This window comes from Dunckerocampus dactyliophorus, chromosome 14 (genome assembly GCF_027744805.1).
Source record: "Dunckerocampus dactyliophorus isolate RoL2022-P2 chromosome 14, RoL_Ddac_1.1, whole genome shotgun sequence".
NCBI classification, from domain to species: domain Eukaryota; kingdom Metazoa; phylum Chordata; class Actinopteri; order Syngnathiformes; family Syngnathidae; genus Dunckerocampus; species Dunckerocampus dactyliophorus.
This window is the reverse complement of record NC_072832.1, coordinates 28,305,560-28,318,575: the sequence shown is the minus strand read 5'-3', so window position 1 is coordinate 28,318,575 and position 13,016 is coordinate 28,305,560. Positions and strand designations below refer to the sequence as shown.

The 13,016-nt window shown below is 45.3% G+C and overlaps 1 protein-coding gene across 3 annotated transcripts in view; it reads left to right on the top strand.

The window, feature by feature from the left end:
• LOC129193657 (cGMP-dependent protein kinase 1) overlaps positions 1–13,016 on the top strand; it is a 150,018-nt gene that overhangs the window by 105,924 nt on the left and 31,078 nt on the right. For all 3 annotated transcript variants that reach the window (XM_054798087.1, XM_054798088.1, XM_054798086.1), the window contains exons 4-6: positions 968–1,073; positions 8,001–8,064; positions 12,460–12,537. In XM_054798087.1, the coding sequence (XP_054654062.1) occupies positions 968–1,073; positions 8,001–8,064; positions 12,460–12,537 (248 nt within the window). The remainder of the gene's footprint in view (positions 1–967; positions 1,074–8,000; positions 8,065–12,459; positions 12,538–13,016) is intronic.

The following is a 13,016-nucleotide window of genomic DNA, read 5'->3' as shown; positions in this document are numbered from 1 at the left end:
GCATAATTGGTCATGATGTATATGTTTATTGTTTTTGAAAGGCTTTAAAATCCATATACATCAAGTCAAGTGTTCATTCGGAGCGGCGTTACGAGGCATACAAACAGAAAAAAAAAAGTATTTTTAGTGCGTGAGTGGGAATATATATATTTAGTATATAACATAAAATACATGCATATGTCACATGCATATGCATATTGTGGATAGTCTTACTGCATAGCCGTTACACAAACTTGTGTTTGCACCTTTTGCCACAGAATGCGCAGCCCTTTGCCTGCTCTTGCTTGGCAGTGAGGTGATGGATGGCCAACGGCAACCGGCGGAGTCGTGCGCTGCAGCCTGACTAAAAGTTCTTGACACGATATCAGCTATGACAACCCAAGGCCACCCAAAAGTTGGAAAAACTTAGTTGTGCTGCAGAATGTTTCATATCCAAAAAAACCCATATGTAGTTATATAGCATGAGATACCATCAACGTGCGGCAGGAATTGCATTTTTGTGGGGGGTGCCTTCAAGCACTCACAAATTGAATTTGCTGAGTTCCAAACTCTTCCAGGACATTGTGAAAAACAATAAGAGCTTTTTTTTGTTTTGATATTTGGGCAGCAAGACAGGGGAAAGTTATTTCAAAGAAAATAAGAGGGTGGTGACCTTCATTAGGTTGCCACTGGGTGACTTCAAGTGAGTCAGGCATGCGTTGAATTCCAAAAATAGTTGTGAATATCCAGCGCTACACAGTATTCCATCTCAGGAAATTGTCATTTACTGCTACTAAAGTTCCTTTTTTCAAAACACTTCTCTCTCTTGCATGAAAAAATTATGATTCTGGCAACGTGCGTACCCACCCCCCCATTGCTGAAAGCAGCGTATTCATTGCATGCCTGATCTGCATGCACCACATTTCAAGCTGATACAGTATTTGACTCTTCTTGCATGACAATCAAATCTGCATCCTTCTTTTTCCAGCACTGACAAATGTGAAGCTGTGGGCCATCGACCGCCAATGCTTCCAGACCATCATGATGAGGACGGGCCTCATCAAGCACACTGAGTATATGGAGTTTTTAAAGAGGTAAAAGACACAACAACTTCAGTAGGCTTTCATCTCATGTGCACTGGAGGGAGGGAAGGACAAAAGAAATGGAGGAGAATGTGGAAGCGCCCCAACTTCAGTTTAAGTGTGAGTGACGTCTGCACCTCTGAGGCCATGCACGGTTCTCAGTCGGAAAAGGGTGGATGACACCCCTCAAGGTGGGAGTGAGGCCTTACCCCAGGCGGAGGGGTTCAAGTACCTAGGGTCTCCGTTCACAGGACGAGATGATGCGTGAGATTGGGTTAACATCAATGAAACGACATTTTAACATTACTTTTAAATCTACTACTGATTCGATGATTGGATACGCTGTAAAAACACGGCTTATGATATCATTTAAAAATGATCACTTTTAAAAACAGAACAATGTAATACGATTCAGTAGAGTGTACAAACCATACGGTTTAATTGGATATGATTCTATGGTTACATTAGTTGATGTAGACATCAATCTTACATTCTAAAATAAAGAAGCCAATTGTATAAAAGTGTCATTCTTACAGTATTTTCAAATGTGTAAAAAAGCACATCATACCCCCCAGCATGCTGGAAGGCAGAGGTCCCGTTCAGGTGCAATGATAAAAAAAAAACACACAAAAATGAAAAAAATAATAATTTGTCGGACAGACCCAGGGACAGTTTGGACCGGGGCCTGCTGACCTCGACTGAGGATATAGTCGGGCAATGGAAGGAATACTTTGAGGCCTTTCTCAATCCCACTGACATACCTTCCAGAGAGGAAGCAGAGGCTGAGTACACAAACGTGGACAGTTCCATCACCGTGGCTGAGGTATCTGGGGTAGTCAAAACGCTCCCCAGTGGCAAAGCACCGGGGGTGGACGAGTTTCGCCCTGAATTCCTCAAGGCTCTGGATGTTGAGGGACTGTCTTGGCTGACACGTCTCTTCAACATTGCGTGGAAGTTGGGAACAGTACCTCTGGATTGGCAGACTGGGGTGGTGGTCCCCCTTTTCAAGAAGGGTGACCGGAGGGTGTGTTCCAGCTACAGGGGGATCACACTCCTCAGCCTCCCTGGGAAAGTCTATTCCAGGGTGCTGGAGGGAAGGGTACGACCGTTAGTCGAACCTCGGCTAAAGGAGGTGCAATGTGGTTTTCGTCCCGGTGAACGTTGGCCTCCGCCAAGGCTGCCCTTTATCGCAGATTCTGTTCATAATTTTCATGGACAGAATTTCTAGGCGCAGCCAAGGTGTCGAGGGAGCGCAGTTCGGGGGCCTTAGGATCTTGTCTCTGCTATTTGCGGACGACGTCATCGGGCTGTGACCTGCAGCGTTTACTGGGGCGGTTTGCATCTGAGTGTGAAGCTTCTGGGATGAGACTCAGCACCTCCAAATCCGAGGCCATGGTTCTCAGTCGGAAAAGGGTGGATTGCTCCCTCCGGGTTGGGAATGAGGTCCTGCCCCTGGTGGAGGAGTTCAAGTATCTCGGGATATTGTTCACTAGTGAGGGAAGGTTGGAGCGTGAGGTCGATAGGTGGATCGGCGCAGCGTCTGCAGTAAAGCAGTTGCTGTACCGGACCGTTGTGGTGAAGAGAGAGCTGAGCCGGAAGGCAAAGCTCTCAATTTACCGTTCGATCTATGTTCCCACCCTCACCTATGGTCATGAGCTTTGGGTCATGACCGAAAGAATGAGATCGCGGATACAAGCGGCTGAAATGAGTTTTCTTCGTAGGGTAGCGGGACTCACCCTAAGAGACAGGGTGAGGAGCTCGGTCATCCGGGAGGAGCTCAGAGTAGAGCCGCTGCTCCTTCACATCGAGAGGAGCCAGCTGAGGTGGCTCGGGCATCTAGTCCGGATGCCTCCTGGACGCCTCCCTGGTGAGGTGTTTCGGGCATGCCCAGCCGGGGAAGACCTAGGACACGCTGGAGGGATTTTGTCTCACAGCTGGCCTGGGAACACCTTGGTGTCCTCCCGGTGGAGCTGGAGGAGGTGGTCGGGGACCGGGAAGTCTGGGCTTCCCTACTAAGACTGCTGCCCCTTTGTCCCGGACCCGGATAAGCGGAAGAAAATGGAATGGAATGGAATAATTTGTAAATAGCTACGTCAAATTATATGTAAATATCAATTTTACAAATATGGGTCATTATTTTATTCCAAAAATAATATACAGTTTGAAATCCCACAGTATTTGCATGTTTAATACAAGCAGCGACGTGTCCCACTTTGGCATGGTCCTTGAACGCACAGATAGACTACTATATTGTATTTTTAGCCTTTTTCTTTGCTCCCAAATGCTGGTACTAAGTGGGAATGCATAAAGGTAAGATGTGATGACCTTATTGGGTGCTAATGTGCATATTTATCCAGGCTGGTACTGGTGGATGGTGGCTCTGGATTCATTTGGTGCTTTTAATTTGATGCTGTTCCTGTCTTAATTTGACACAATACATCATATATAAGATCAATTACACAGCTATAATGTACGTATGTTTTGCTGATCTGTTGGAAATCTTTCCCGGTGACTAGCTAGCACGCTGCTAATGCTAATCACATCCCTTCTGGTCTTCAGTCATGCTAAGCTACGCATGCCTGACAATCAGGCCCAGGCCCTTAAGAGACGGACAGTCAAGCGGTTGCTAGTCTTGTGATACGGGGTGTATGTCTCTACAATCCATTCATCTAAGGACTTGTGGATGATTCTTATCCATCCAGGAGGCTGATACCCATGCAACCACATCTCTGGCTTGTCTCACTTGTCACACTGGATATCAGGTCACATTGGTTTATCTTCTAAACCCTATTAGTGAGTGAGATGGACAGGCGGATCCGGTACAGTGACTGCATTCCTGCAGACATTGGACTGGATCGTGGTGACGAGAGAGCTGAGCCGGGTGGCAAAGATTTATTGAGTTTATTAGTCCATCTATGTTCCCACCCTTACCTGCGGTCATGAGCTTTGGGCCGTGACCGAAAGAAGGAGATGGTGGATACAAGCGGCTAAAATGAGTTTCCTCCGTCGGGTGGCTGGACTCGCCCTAAGAGATAAGGTGAGGAGCTCAGAGTAGAGCCGCTGCTCCTTCACATGGAGAGGAGCCAATTGAGGTGGTTCGGGCATCTAGTCCGGATGCCTCCTGGACGCCTCCCTGGTGAGGGGTCGCGGGCACGCCCGGGCGGGAGAAAGACATTCTGGAGGGATTATGTCTCACAGCTGGCCTGGGATCACCTTGGTGTCCTCCCGGTGGGACTGGAAGAGGTGGCCGAGGACCAGGAAGTCTGGACTTCCCTACTGAGACTGCTGCCTCCGTAACCCGGACCCGGATAAGCGGAAGCAAATGGATGGATGGACGTCACTGTGATTCATATTTGTACTTTGTATAAAACCTGTATCCACAGGGGCCTAAGCCAGTCTCAATGGAGAAGCTGATTATCACTTTAAAGGTCTTCTGACTGTTTTGTCTCGCCTGCATGCGCAGTAGGATGAAAGCAGGGATCATCAAACCTCACAGGAAGCACAAAGATGCATGCGCTGCCGTTTCTCACCTTCTGTACCCTCCACTGTCCAAACAGACAGAGAAGGTGATTTGATGTCTTATTACATGAGACACGTGAACATGCTAACCTCTCATGTATGTATATTTTTACACGAACACGTCTGCCGGAGCAAACCTCATGAATCACAGCGATAGAGATCAGAAGCTTTTGCTGTTTTGATGGCGTTATTTCAAGGCAGTCAGATGATGCAGCAAGTCCTCATAGACGCCCACAAAATACCCTTGGTTGCACACTACACTGCTTGTGTGTGAAAAATTCAGCGCTCATCGCCTTCACACCTAAACAAGCTTTTCTGCGCCTTGCTTTTTCTTTGGCTTTCTGGAATGATGCGTACCTGCAAGTGTACCTACGAGTGTTTTATTATGGGTTCTGATGAATGGTGGTTCACTTATTTTTACGCTTGTAAGAACGATACAACAAACCTCATTTTGCTGTGCTTGATTTGTTTTTTTTAAAGAACCAACATTTTATGGTTTCAAAATTGATATTGGTGACTGGTGAGTGTCTTAAAACCTTGAACAGCTCCTTCAAATTCACTCACACGTTCGTCCTTAGCAACAAAAAATGTCATCTTCCTAAAAACATCTGCAAACATTTTTTTTGTGTTTTAAAACAACCTCAGCCTGAAATATGGTTATCAAATATTCATAATATTTTGGGGATTTTCACTTTAGTAATCATGAATGATTAAAGATGATTACAGTAATCCCTCGCAATATCACGTTTTTTCAGGAATGAACTAATTAATGTTTCGTGGGGGACTATGGCCTATTATTAGTCAAAAATATGGCAATTTAAGTAAATGTTACGTATTCTTGGCCTAAATAAAGCATTTCCAAGCATAAAATTGCTAAATGAAGGAAAATACAAGGCCTGCGTACACGTACTATACAGTACAGGACGTTATTGATCAGCATCCTCTGCACTGATTGGCTCAGCCACATGCGGCACCCGCCCACATGTTGTTGTTCCGCAGCTCTTTCAGTGAGTGATTTCTGACAACTTGTATGTGAAGTCCACAGTCTCATTTCTCTCATATTTTTTATGACAATACATTACAGTATATTCTCTTTAGTTGTACCGTATGAGTGGAGGGCTGACTATGGGGTGTTATTTCATTTCTGCAGGGCTCTAATAATGTTACAAACTGTATTTAGAAGGTTTTAAACAGGTTGTCCTATTCTCTAAGTACGGAAATGTTCAGTTTATTGACTGCAATAAATGAGGGATTACTGTATATTCAACACAACCCAAATGGCATAAAAAAGCTTGGATGGCACTAAATGCCCCCATGCAGGATCTTTTGAAGCTTTACAGGAAAAGTACACTTTTATGGAATTTAGCCCATCATCCACAATCCTTATGTGAGACAGGAACACACGTCTTTGTGTTTTCTGTGTGTTCTAATGATATAAAAACAGAATACACCTATTCTGCCCATAAACCTTCTGAAAAACCTTAAAAAAGCGGCAACAAGGCTCCATTTCCATTGTGTGAGCTGTCTATGAACCAAGCTACAGTGACGGAAGCCTTTGACACTGTCTGCCCTGATCCTGTGGAGGATCATGGCCAAGTTTATCGCATGGTCCACCGCTTTCATGACGGCATGTGTGCCAGAGTGCAGGACAACGGAGAGCTCTCCCAGCCGTTCCCCCTAACAAGCGCAGTAAAGCAGGGCTGCGTGTTGGCTCCAAGCCTGTTCAGAATGATGTTTGCTGCTATGCTGACAGACGGCTTCCACGACAACGACATCGGCGTCGGATTACGACATCATACCGACGGTAAACTATTAAACCCGCGGAGACTGCAAGCAAAGACAAAGGTGCGTTATGACGTGGTCCGAGAGGTCCTCCTTGCTGACGACTGCGCTTTAAACAGCACCACACAGTCTGACATGCAGGAAAGCATGGACCTCTTCTCCCAAGCCCACAACGACTTTGGTCTCACGACCGCTACCAAGAAGACCGAAATATTGCACCAGCCTGCCCCAGAAGCTCCCTACGCAGATCCCCACATCACTGTCAACGGTCAGAGGCTAGCAGCAGTAGACACGTTTGTCTACCTTGGCAGTACTGACTCGCTTTGTCACCGTTGACAAGGAAGTTGCGTGAAGAATCGCCAGAGCCAGCGCAGCCTTCGTCTGGAATGGCAGAGGACAGGGGCTTGTCGCAAAACTCAAGGTGTGCGGAGCAGGTCCTCTCATCCCTGCTGTATGCCTGTGAGACATGGGCAGCGTAGTCGTCATGCCAAACAACTTCATGCCTTTCACGTGAGATGTCTCAGGACCCTGGTGCGACTCAAATGGCAGGACAAAGTTCCAGAGGCTGAGGAGCATTGATGCGCTCCCAGCTCTGCTGGGCCCGCCACGTGCACCGAATTGACGACAGTCCCCTCCCCAAGAGACATCTCTATGGCGAGCTGTCAGCAGGCAAGCACTCACTCAGCCGTCCAAAACTGCACTTCAAGAACGCTCTGAAGGCACCCCTCAAGCAGTGCAGCATTCCCCACGCTACCTGGGAGGACAAAGCTCTGTCTGGCGAGCCACTGTGAATACTGGTGTGTTTGACGCTGAGCAGACACGGCAGTATAGAACAGGCAGTTTGAACGCTGCATCAGACTCTTCCATGCAAGGATTGGCCTAATCGCCCATCTTCGCACGCACGCCACCCCTCATGTATCGCAAAGAAGTCGCGGTCCATCATGTGGAATCAATGCACCCAGGAAGGAAGTTCCCAAAATACGACAAGTGTGACATGTTATCATGAATGTAGCTGTTAGCATGGATAGAAAACCATTAAACCTTGTTGGAGGTGTTTTACTAGGCAAAATAGGTGTGTCCCATTACGTGCATTCATTGCCTGCCTCTTTTGCCCTGTTTTTGTCTTCAGAGCGTACAGAAAATACGTTTTTTCCTGAAGGATAGAAAATGTTCCTACTTGGGTTGTTGGACCAGCGGAGTGCTACAGGTTAGACGACACAAATGCTTGACTGGCTTACACGTGCGCTGCCGCCACGTTGTGGCTTGACTGGCCCCACGCCATTGAAGGAGGCTGGGGAGGAAGATCAGCAGCGATGAGACGATTGAGTTTAGGAGCGTAAAACATGGAAAATAGAAGAGGAGGGGGTGATGGTGTCAAAGCAGGAGCCTGGGAGGCAGGCTAAAGCCGGCTCAATAACATCCGCGTGACCTTCAAGGGGGCCTGCTACGTAACCAAACACCACACTCACTTCATACTTAAATACTTACAAACACGCTGTGCCATCGTGTAGCGTACAAGCATCAACCTCCATCACCACTTCCCTCTTGGCATGCCGTCTTCTACTGAGTCTTCTGGTGATCTCTGCCTGCCAGCAAACATCTTCTGTCTAAATATGCTTCCTGTTCTTGTTCCCGCAGCGTCCCCACCTTCCACAGCCTGCAGGAGGACATTCTCAGCAAGCTTTCCGACGTCCTTGAGGAGGTGAGGGCTCTTCACTGTCTCTACAAGAATGTACAGTACAGTCCATGTGTACACATTTACACAACACAAATGTATACAATACACTTTTCTACAGCATACACGTGCAGTACATTCATACCGCAGTGAAAGGAAGGCACGAGCACACGCTTCCAATCAGGCTCTTCATTGCTGTCAGCTGGACTTGATATACTTCATACTTGATATTAGAGATGCATGATATCTTTCCTTCAAACTGATATCAATAACTTTCTGCTTCTCAAGACTGACATGGTACCCATAAATGATAACTTTTTTATATCTACTTTTTCAAAATGTAGATGGAAGTGTCGTTTGTGCACACCTGGAGGTAAGAAGGACAATTTGACCAACTATACCTGTTGATTCGTCCTAGTCAAATATCATGACTAGTGATGTCCCGATCCCATCTTAAGGATTTTGAAGATCTATATTTTGAAGATCAAATAATATCCGCTTCCACCATGAGATCGGTCCGATCCGGTTGCCGTTTAACGATCGGAACTGGGCCACACTCCAACACGGTAGGTGAGGTAATACACCTCAAAGCTGGTTGCTGGTTGCTGGTTGAGTAATGGTCTCACCTTGGGCACCACAATTCAAGATTCAAGATTCAAGAGTTTTATTGTCATATGCACAGTAAAACAGGCAGTTATGCTATGCAATGAAATTCTTATTCTGTTCATTCTCCCAAGAAAAGAAAGAAAACACAAGAAAGAATAAGAACATCAACATAAATACCAATAAATTAAGCAACAACAGAAGAGACATTAATACAAATAAATAAATAAATAATAAAGTGCTATGAGTGTGTGCGTGTGTTCCGTGCGGCGTGTGTGAGTGCGTGGTCTTGCAGTGAGGGGAGGGCTGCCCCAACAATGTTCTGTGAGGTCTTGATCACCCGCTGGAGTGCCTTCCTATCACGTGTTGTACAGTTACCGTACCAAACAGTGATGGACAATGTAACATTTCTGGCGCTGCCACTGCTCAAACATGAAGTGCTGCTCTAACCGCGGGTTGTTTACACTAGGGACCGTCAATAGATTACTATTACGCAGAAGAGAGTTTGTTAAAAAATGTCATGTATTCTAAATCACAGCACAAATTGATCTATAACCACGTCACATGATTAGTCATACCCTAAAAGTATTTTGCACACCCATTTTTTCCAATTTGATCTTTTATTGGATCTTTTATTGGATTAGGGACCTGACTCACAGAGGCCCAAACAAAATTGTTGGTCATGCTGTGGAATAAAAAAAGCACATTCAGCAATACTTGGCTTGCATTCTTTTCAATGCTTTGAAGATTTCATAACCATATTCAATTGCACAAATTCATGTTTGGAAGAAAAGATCATTTAAAAAAAAAACAAAAAAAAACCAAACAAAGTATCTGTACTGGATCGGATTGGCAAAACTAGAAAAAAAATAGAATTGGATCAGAAGCCAAAAAAGGTGGATCGGGACATCCCTAATCATAACATGACTTCTAGCACATTACTACTATCAGGAGAACCAGAGTATAGAGGGGGAGGAGCCACCGACTGTGGCCGAGCAAGGTGCACTGTATTCAGGCTCACGCTCCCAGCAGCCGGTGTGAGACCACGGAGGTCTCTGGAAAATCTTTTTGAACTTTTGCCGTTTCAGGTGGCTGATGAGGTTTTTGGTGTGCTTGATGGGGTTTTTCCCCTCATCGTGGATCATTTGGTACAACTATCACACAAAATGTCTTCCCGGAAAGTGAATGTTTGTTTACAAGTGAGCTCAGGGGAAGTTATGACAGGCTGTTAATGTCACAGGCAGCGCTTGATTTGATCACCTGCACCATACGGGTAATCTCACCTCATTGGAGCGTTTTTTTCCATTTATGGTTATTGAGCAATTTTTAATGTTATTGTATTTATTGGTATGACATCATAATTCGTCATGTCGGTGGGCTAATTATCGTGCACCCCTACTTGATACGTTTGACAGATGCATCTTTGCAGTTTTGTTGACTCGTACCAACACGGGACTTGTTGATTTCACAAACCATTAAAGCAACTAATGGGAAAGCTTTCACACCAGCTAGCCCAAGCTAGCCAAGCATGAATTCATGTGTTTTATTTCCTGAATCCGTGGAAGTGCACTGCTAATTGAATGTTTCATATTAATGTCCATAAGCACAGCGAGAAATGAAGGTGTTCCATTTGTGTCTGCTATTAAATTTCCCCTTTGTGCTTCAATGGCCAGAAAGCATCCATCCAAATAGTTTCAGAAAAGGCAGCAAAACACTTGAAATGAATAATTCAACAACATTAGCAGAGCTCCTTTTATCTGGGAACTTTTATTCACCGCTAAGCCACTGTTGTATGTACAAAAAGACACGCATTAAAGTAGTCATTATTTTCATCAATAGTAACTACAGTAATTAAACAAAAAATACACTTTAATGCAGGGAAATGTTAATTAGCAACACTCGGGTGTTGACTGTACATATTTTGACAATTATATATTATGAGTAGTTTTCAAAAGCACTCCCCCGCCCCCTCCTCAAAAAAGCATTTCTACTGCATTTCAGGCCAGCCACAAAAGGATGAGCTGACATCATGTTAGTGATGTTATTTAGTTAGTTAGTTAGTCATGTTAGTGATTCTGTGGTTAGCATACAGTAGGTGAGAGGGTTGACAAGGACCAAGGCTGGAGATGACTCTGTCATCCTGATTGCGTGACAGTAACAGACTGGAAGCTTTACAAAGCAGGGTGGTGATTGAAATCTTTGTTTTTCCTCTGTTAACATGCTTACCTGCAAGGAAACAGGTGCAGTCATCATTGCTTAGCACAAGAGGGCTTTCAAAGGCAAGGATATTGCTGCTAAAGCAACCATTTATCACTTCATTGACAACTTGAAGGAGAGAGGTTCAATTATAGAAAAGAAGGCATCAGGGCACCCAAGAAAGTCCAGCAAGCATCAGGACTAGGCCCTATCTCTGAAAGTAGATTTAGCTGCAGAGTGGGGGCACCACCAGTGGATCGCTTGCTCAGGAATGCTAGCAAGCAGGCGTGAATGCATCTGCTCGCAGACCTTTGGAAGATGGCTTGGTGTCAAGAAGGAACAACATCAGGGACAGACTGGGATTCTGCAAAAGATCCAGGTTGTGGACTGAAGACTGGACTAAAAGCATTTTCTCTGATGAATCCCCTTTGATTGTTTGGGGCATCCAGAGAAGAAAAGGTGAGCGCTACCATCAGTCCTGTGTCATGCCAACAGTAAAGCGTCCTGAAATCATTCATGTGTGGGGTTGCTCCTCAGCCAAGGGAGTAGGATCACTCACTGTTTGGCCTAACGACACATCCATGAATAAAGAATGCTACCAAAACATCCTCCCCAACATCCAACAAGAGTTTGCTGATGAACAATAATTTCTCCACTAAGATAACCTCAGCGGCTTGGGGAACAGCTTACTCCACCTCCAAATCCGAAGCTCCGGGTTGGGAATGAGGTCCTGCACCGGGTGGAGGAGGTCAAGCATCTCAGGGTCTTATTCATCAGTGAGGGAAGGTTGGAACGTGAGGTCGACAGGCGGATCGGCGCAGCTTCTGCAGTCATGCGGTCGCTGTACCGGACCGTCGTGGTGAAGAGAAAGCTGAAGCAGAAGGATAAAAAACATTTAAAAACCCTGAAGCAGCAAACTTTGTGAAAACCAACACTCGTATAATTCTATTGTAACTGTCAGCAGGTAGTTCTAAGGCATCTTTAAAGACCTTTCAGTAGGTCCACAACACTTCTTAACTGGAACCAGAAGACGAGATCATAGTTCACTGCATTGGTTGCCTGTCATATTTAGAATGGAGTTTCATGTGAAGCACTACACGTCAGGAAGCAGTACATCTTAGGAGCTCCTAGTACTTTGTCCACCCAGGAGAACTCTGCACTCTTTTGTGTTTAGGAAAAACAAAACGAACAAACTTTCATCTTCCACACCTGTAACTGACTGACTGACAGTTTGCAGAGCTACAGGCATTATTTTCGGATGTGTAGTGAAGCCTGCTTTTTTGCTTTGTTTTTCTTTTAACAGGTGTGCTGTGTGACGTGGGGGGCGTACACATGGGGTGGGCTCAGCTAGCTAGGGGCGTGTCATCGGTGCTTTCATGTTCTTTAGCAAGGAGGTTTCTCCTTCATGATGTCATGAAAAACTTCAGTATTCTTTTCTGAAGAAGATGATGGTTTTTTCTCACATCTGGTGCTCATAACCAACCACTAGGGGCACACCTGACTTCCTAAAAATCACTTTAGCGTAATAGTAGTAATAATGATGCTGAAATGAAGGTCATTTATGGTACGTTAGCAGGTAAAATTCCAAACCCTTCCTGAATGTGTTGTCGTCTCGTCTATCAGACCCACTACGAGGATGGGGAGTACATCATCAGACAGGGGGCCAGAGGAGACACCTTCTTCATCATCAGTAAAGGAAAGGTGAGGAAAGACGTCTGGGATGGAGGTGTGTGTGTCGTTGTCATCATCCAGGCTGTCACTCACATTTAACTTGTTGTGGAGCTCCTTGCAACATCACACATGGTGTGGACCTCCACCCTTATCTTACCACCACTTCCTGTCCTCCTCATCCTCATCCTCATTGTGTTGTTGTTAAGAAGAAGAAGAACATTCTCTCAAAGACATACAAACAATGTGCAAAATGACATGTTGGTGTGTAACAATGACAAAGATGAAAATGTTGGGCTTCTTTCACCCACTACACTCCACTTTTTTACACACACACACACACACACACACACACACACACACACACGCACACATACACCCTTGACCTTTCTATGTGGCTGTTTCCCTCATTTTCCCTCCAACAAGACAATTTAAGATGAACTTTGTACAGTGGAGGCGGTAGGATTATATGTTACATCCTGCTCCCCACACACACATGCACACACACACTT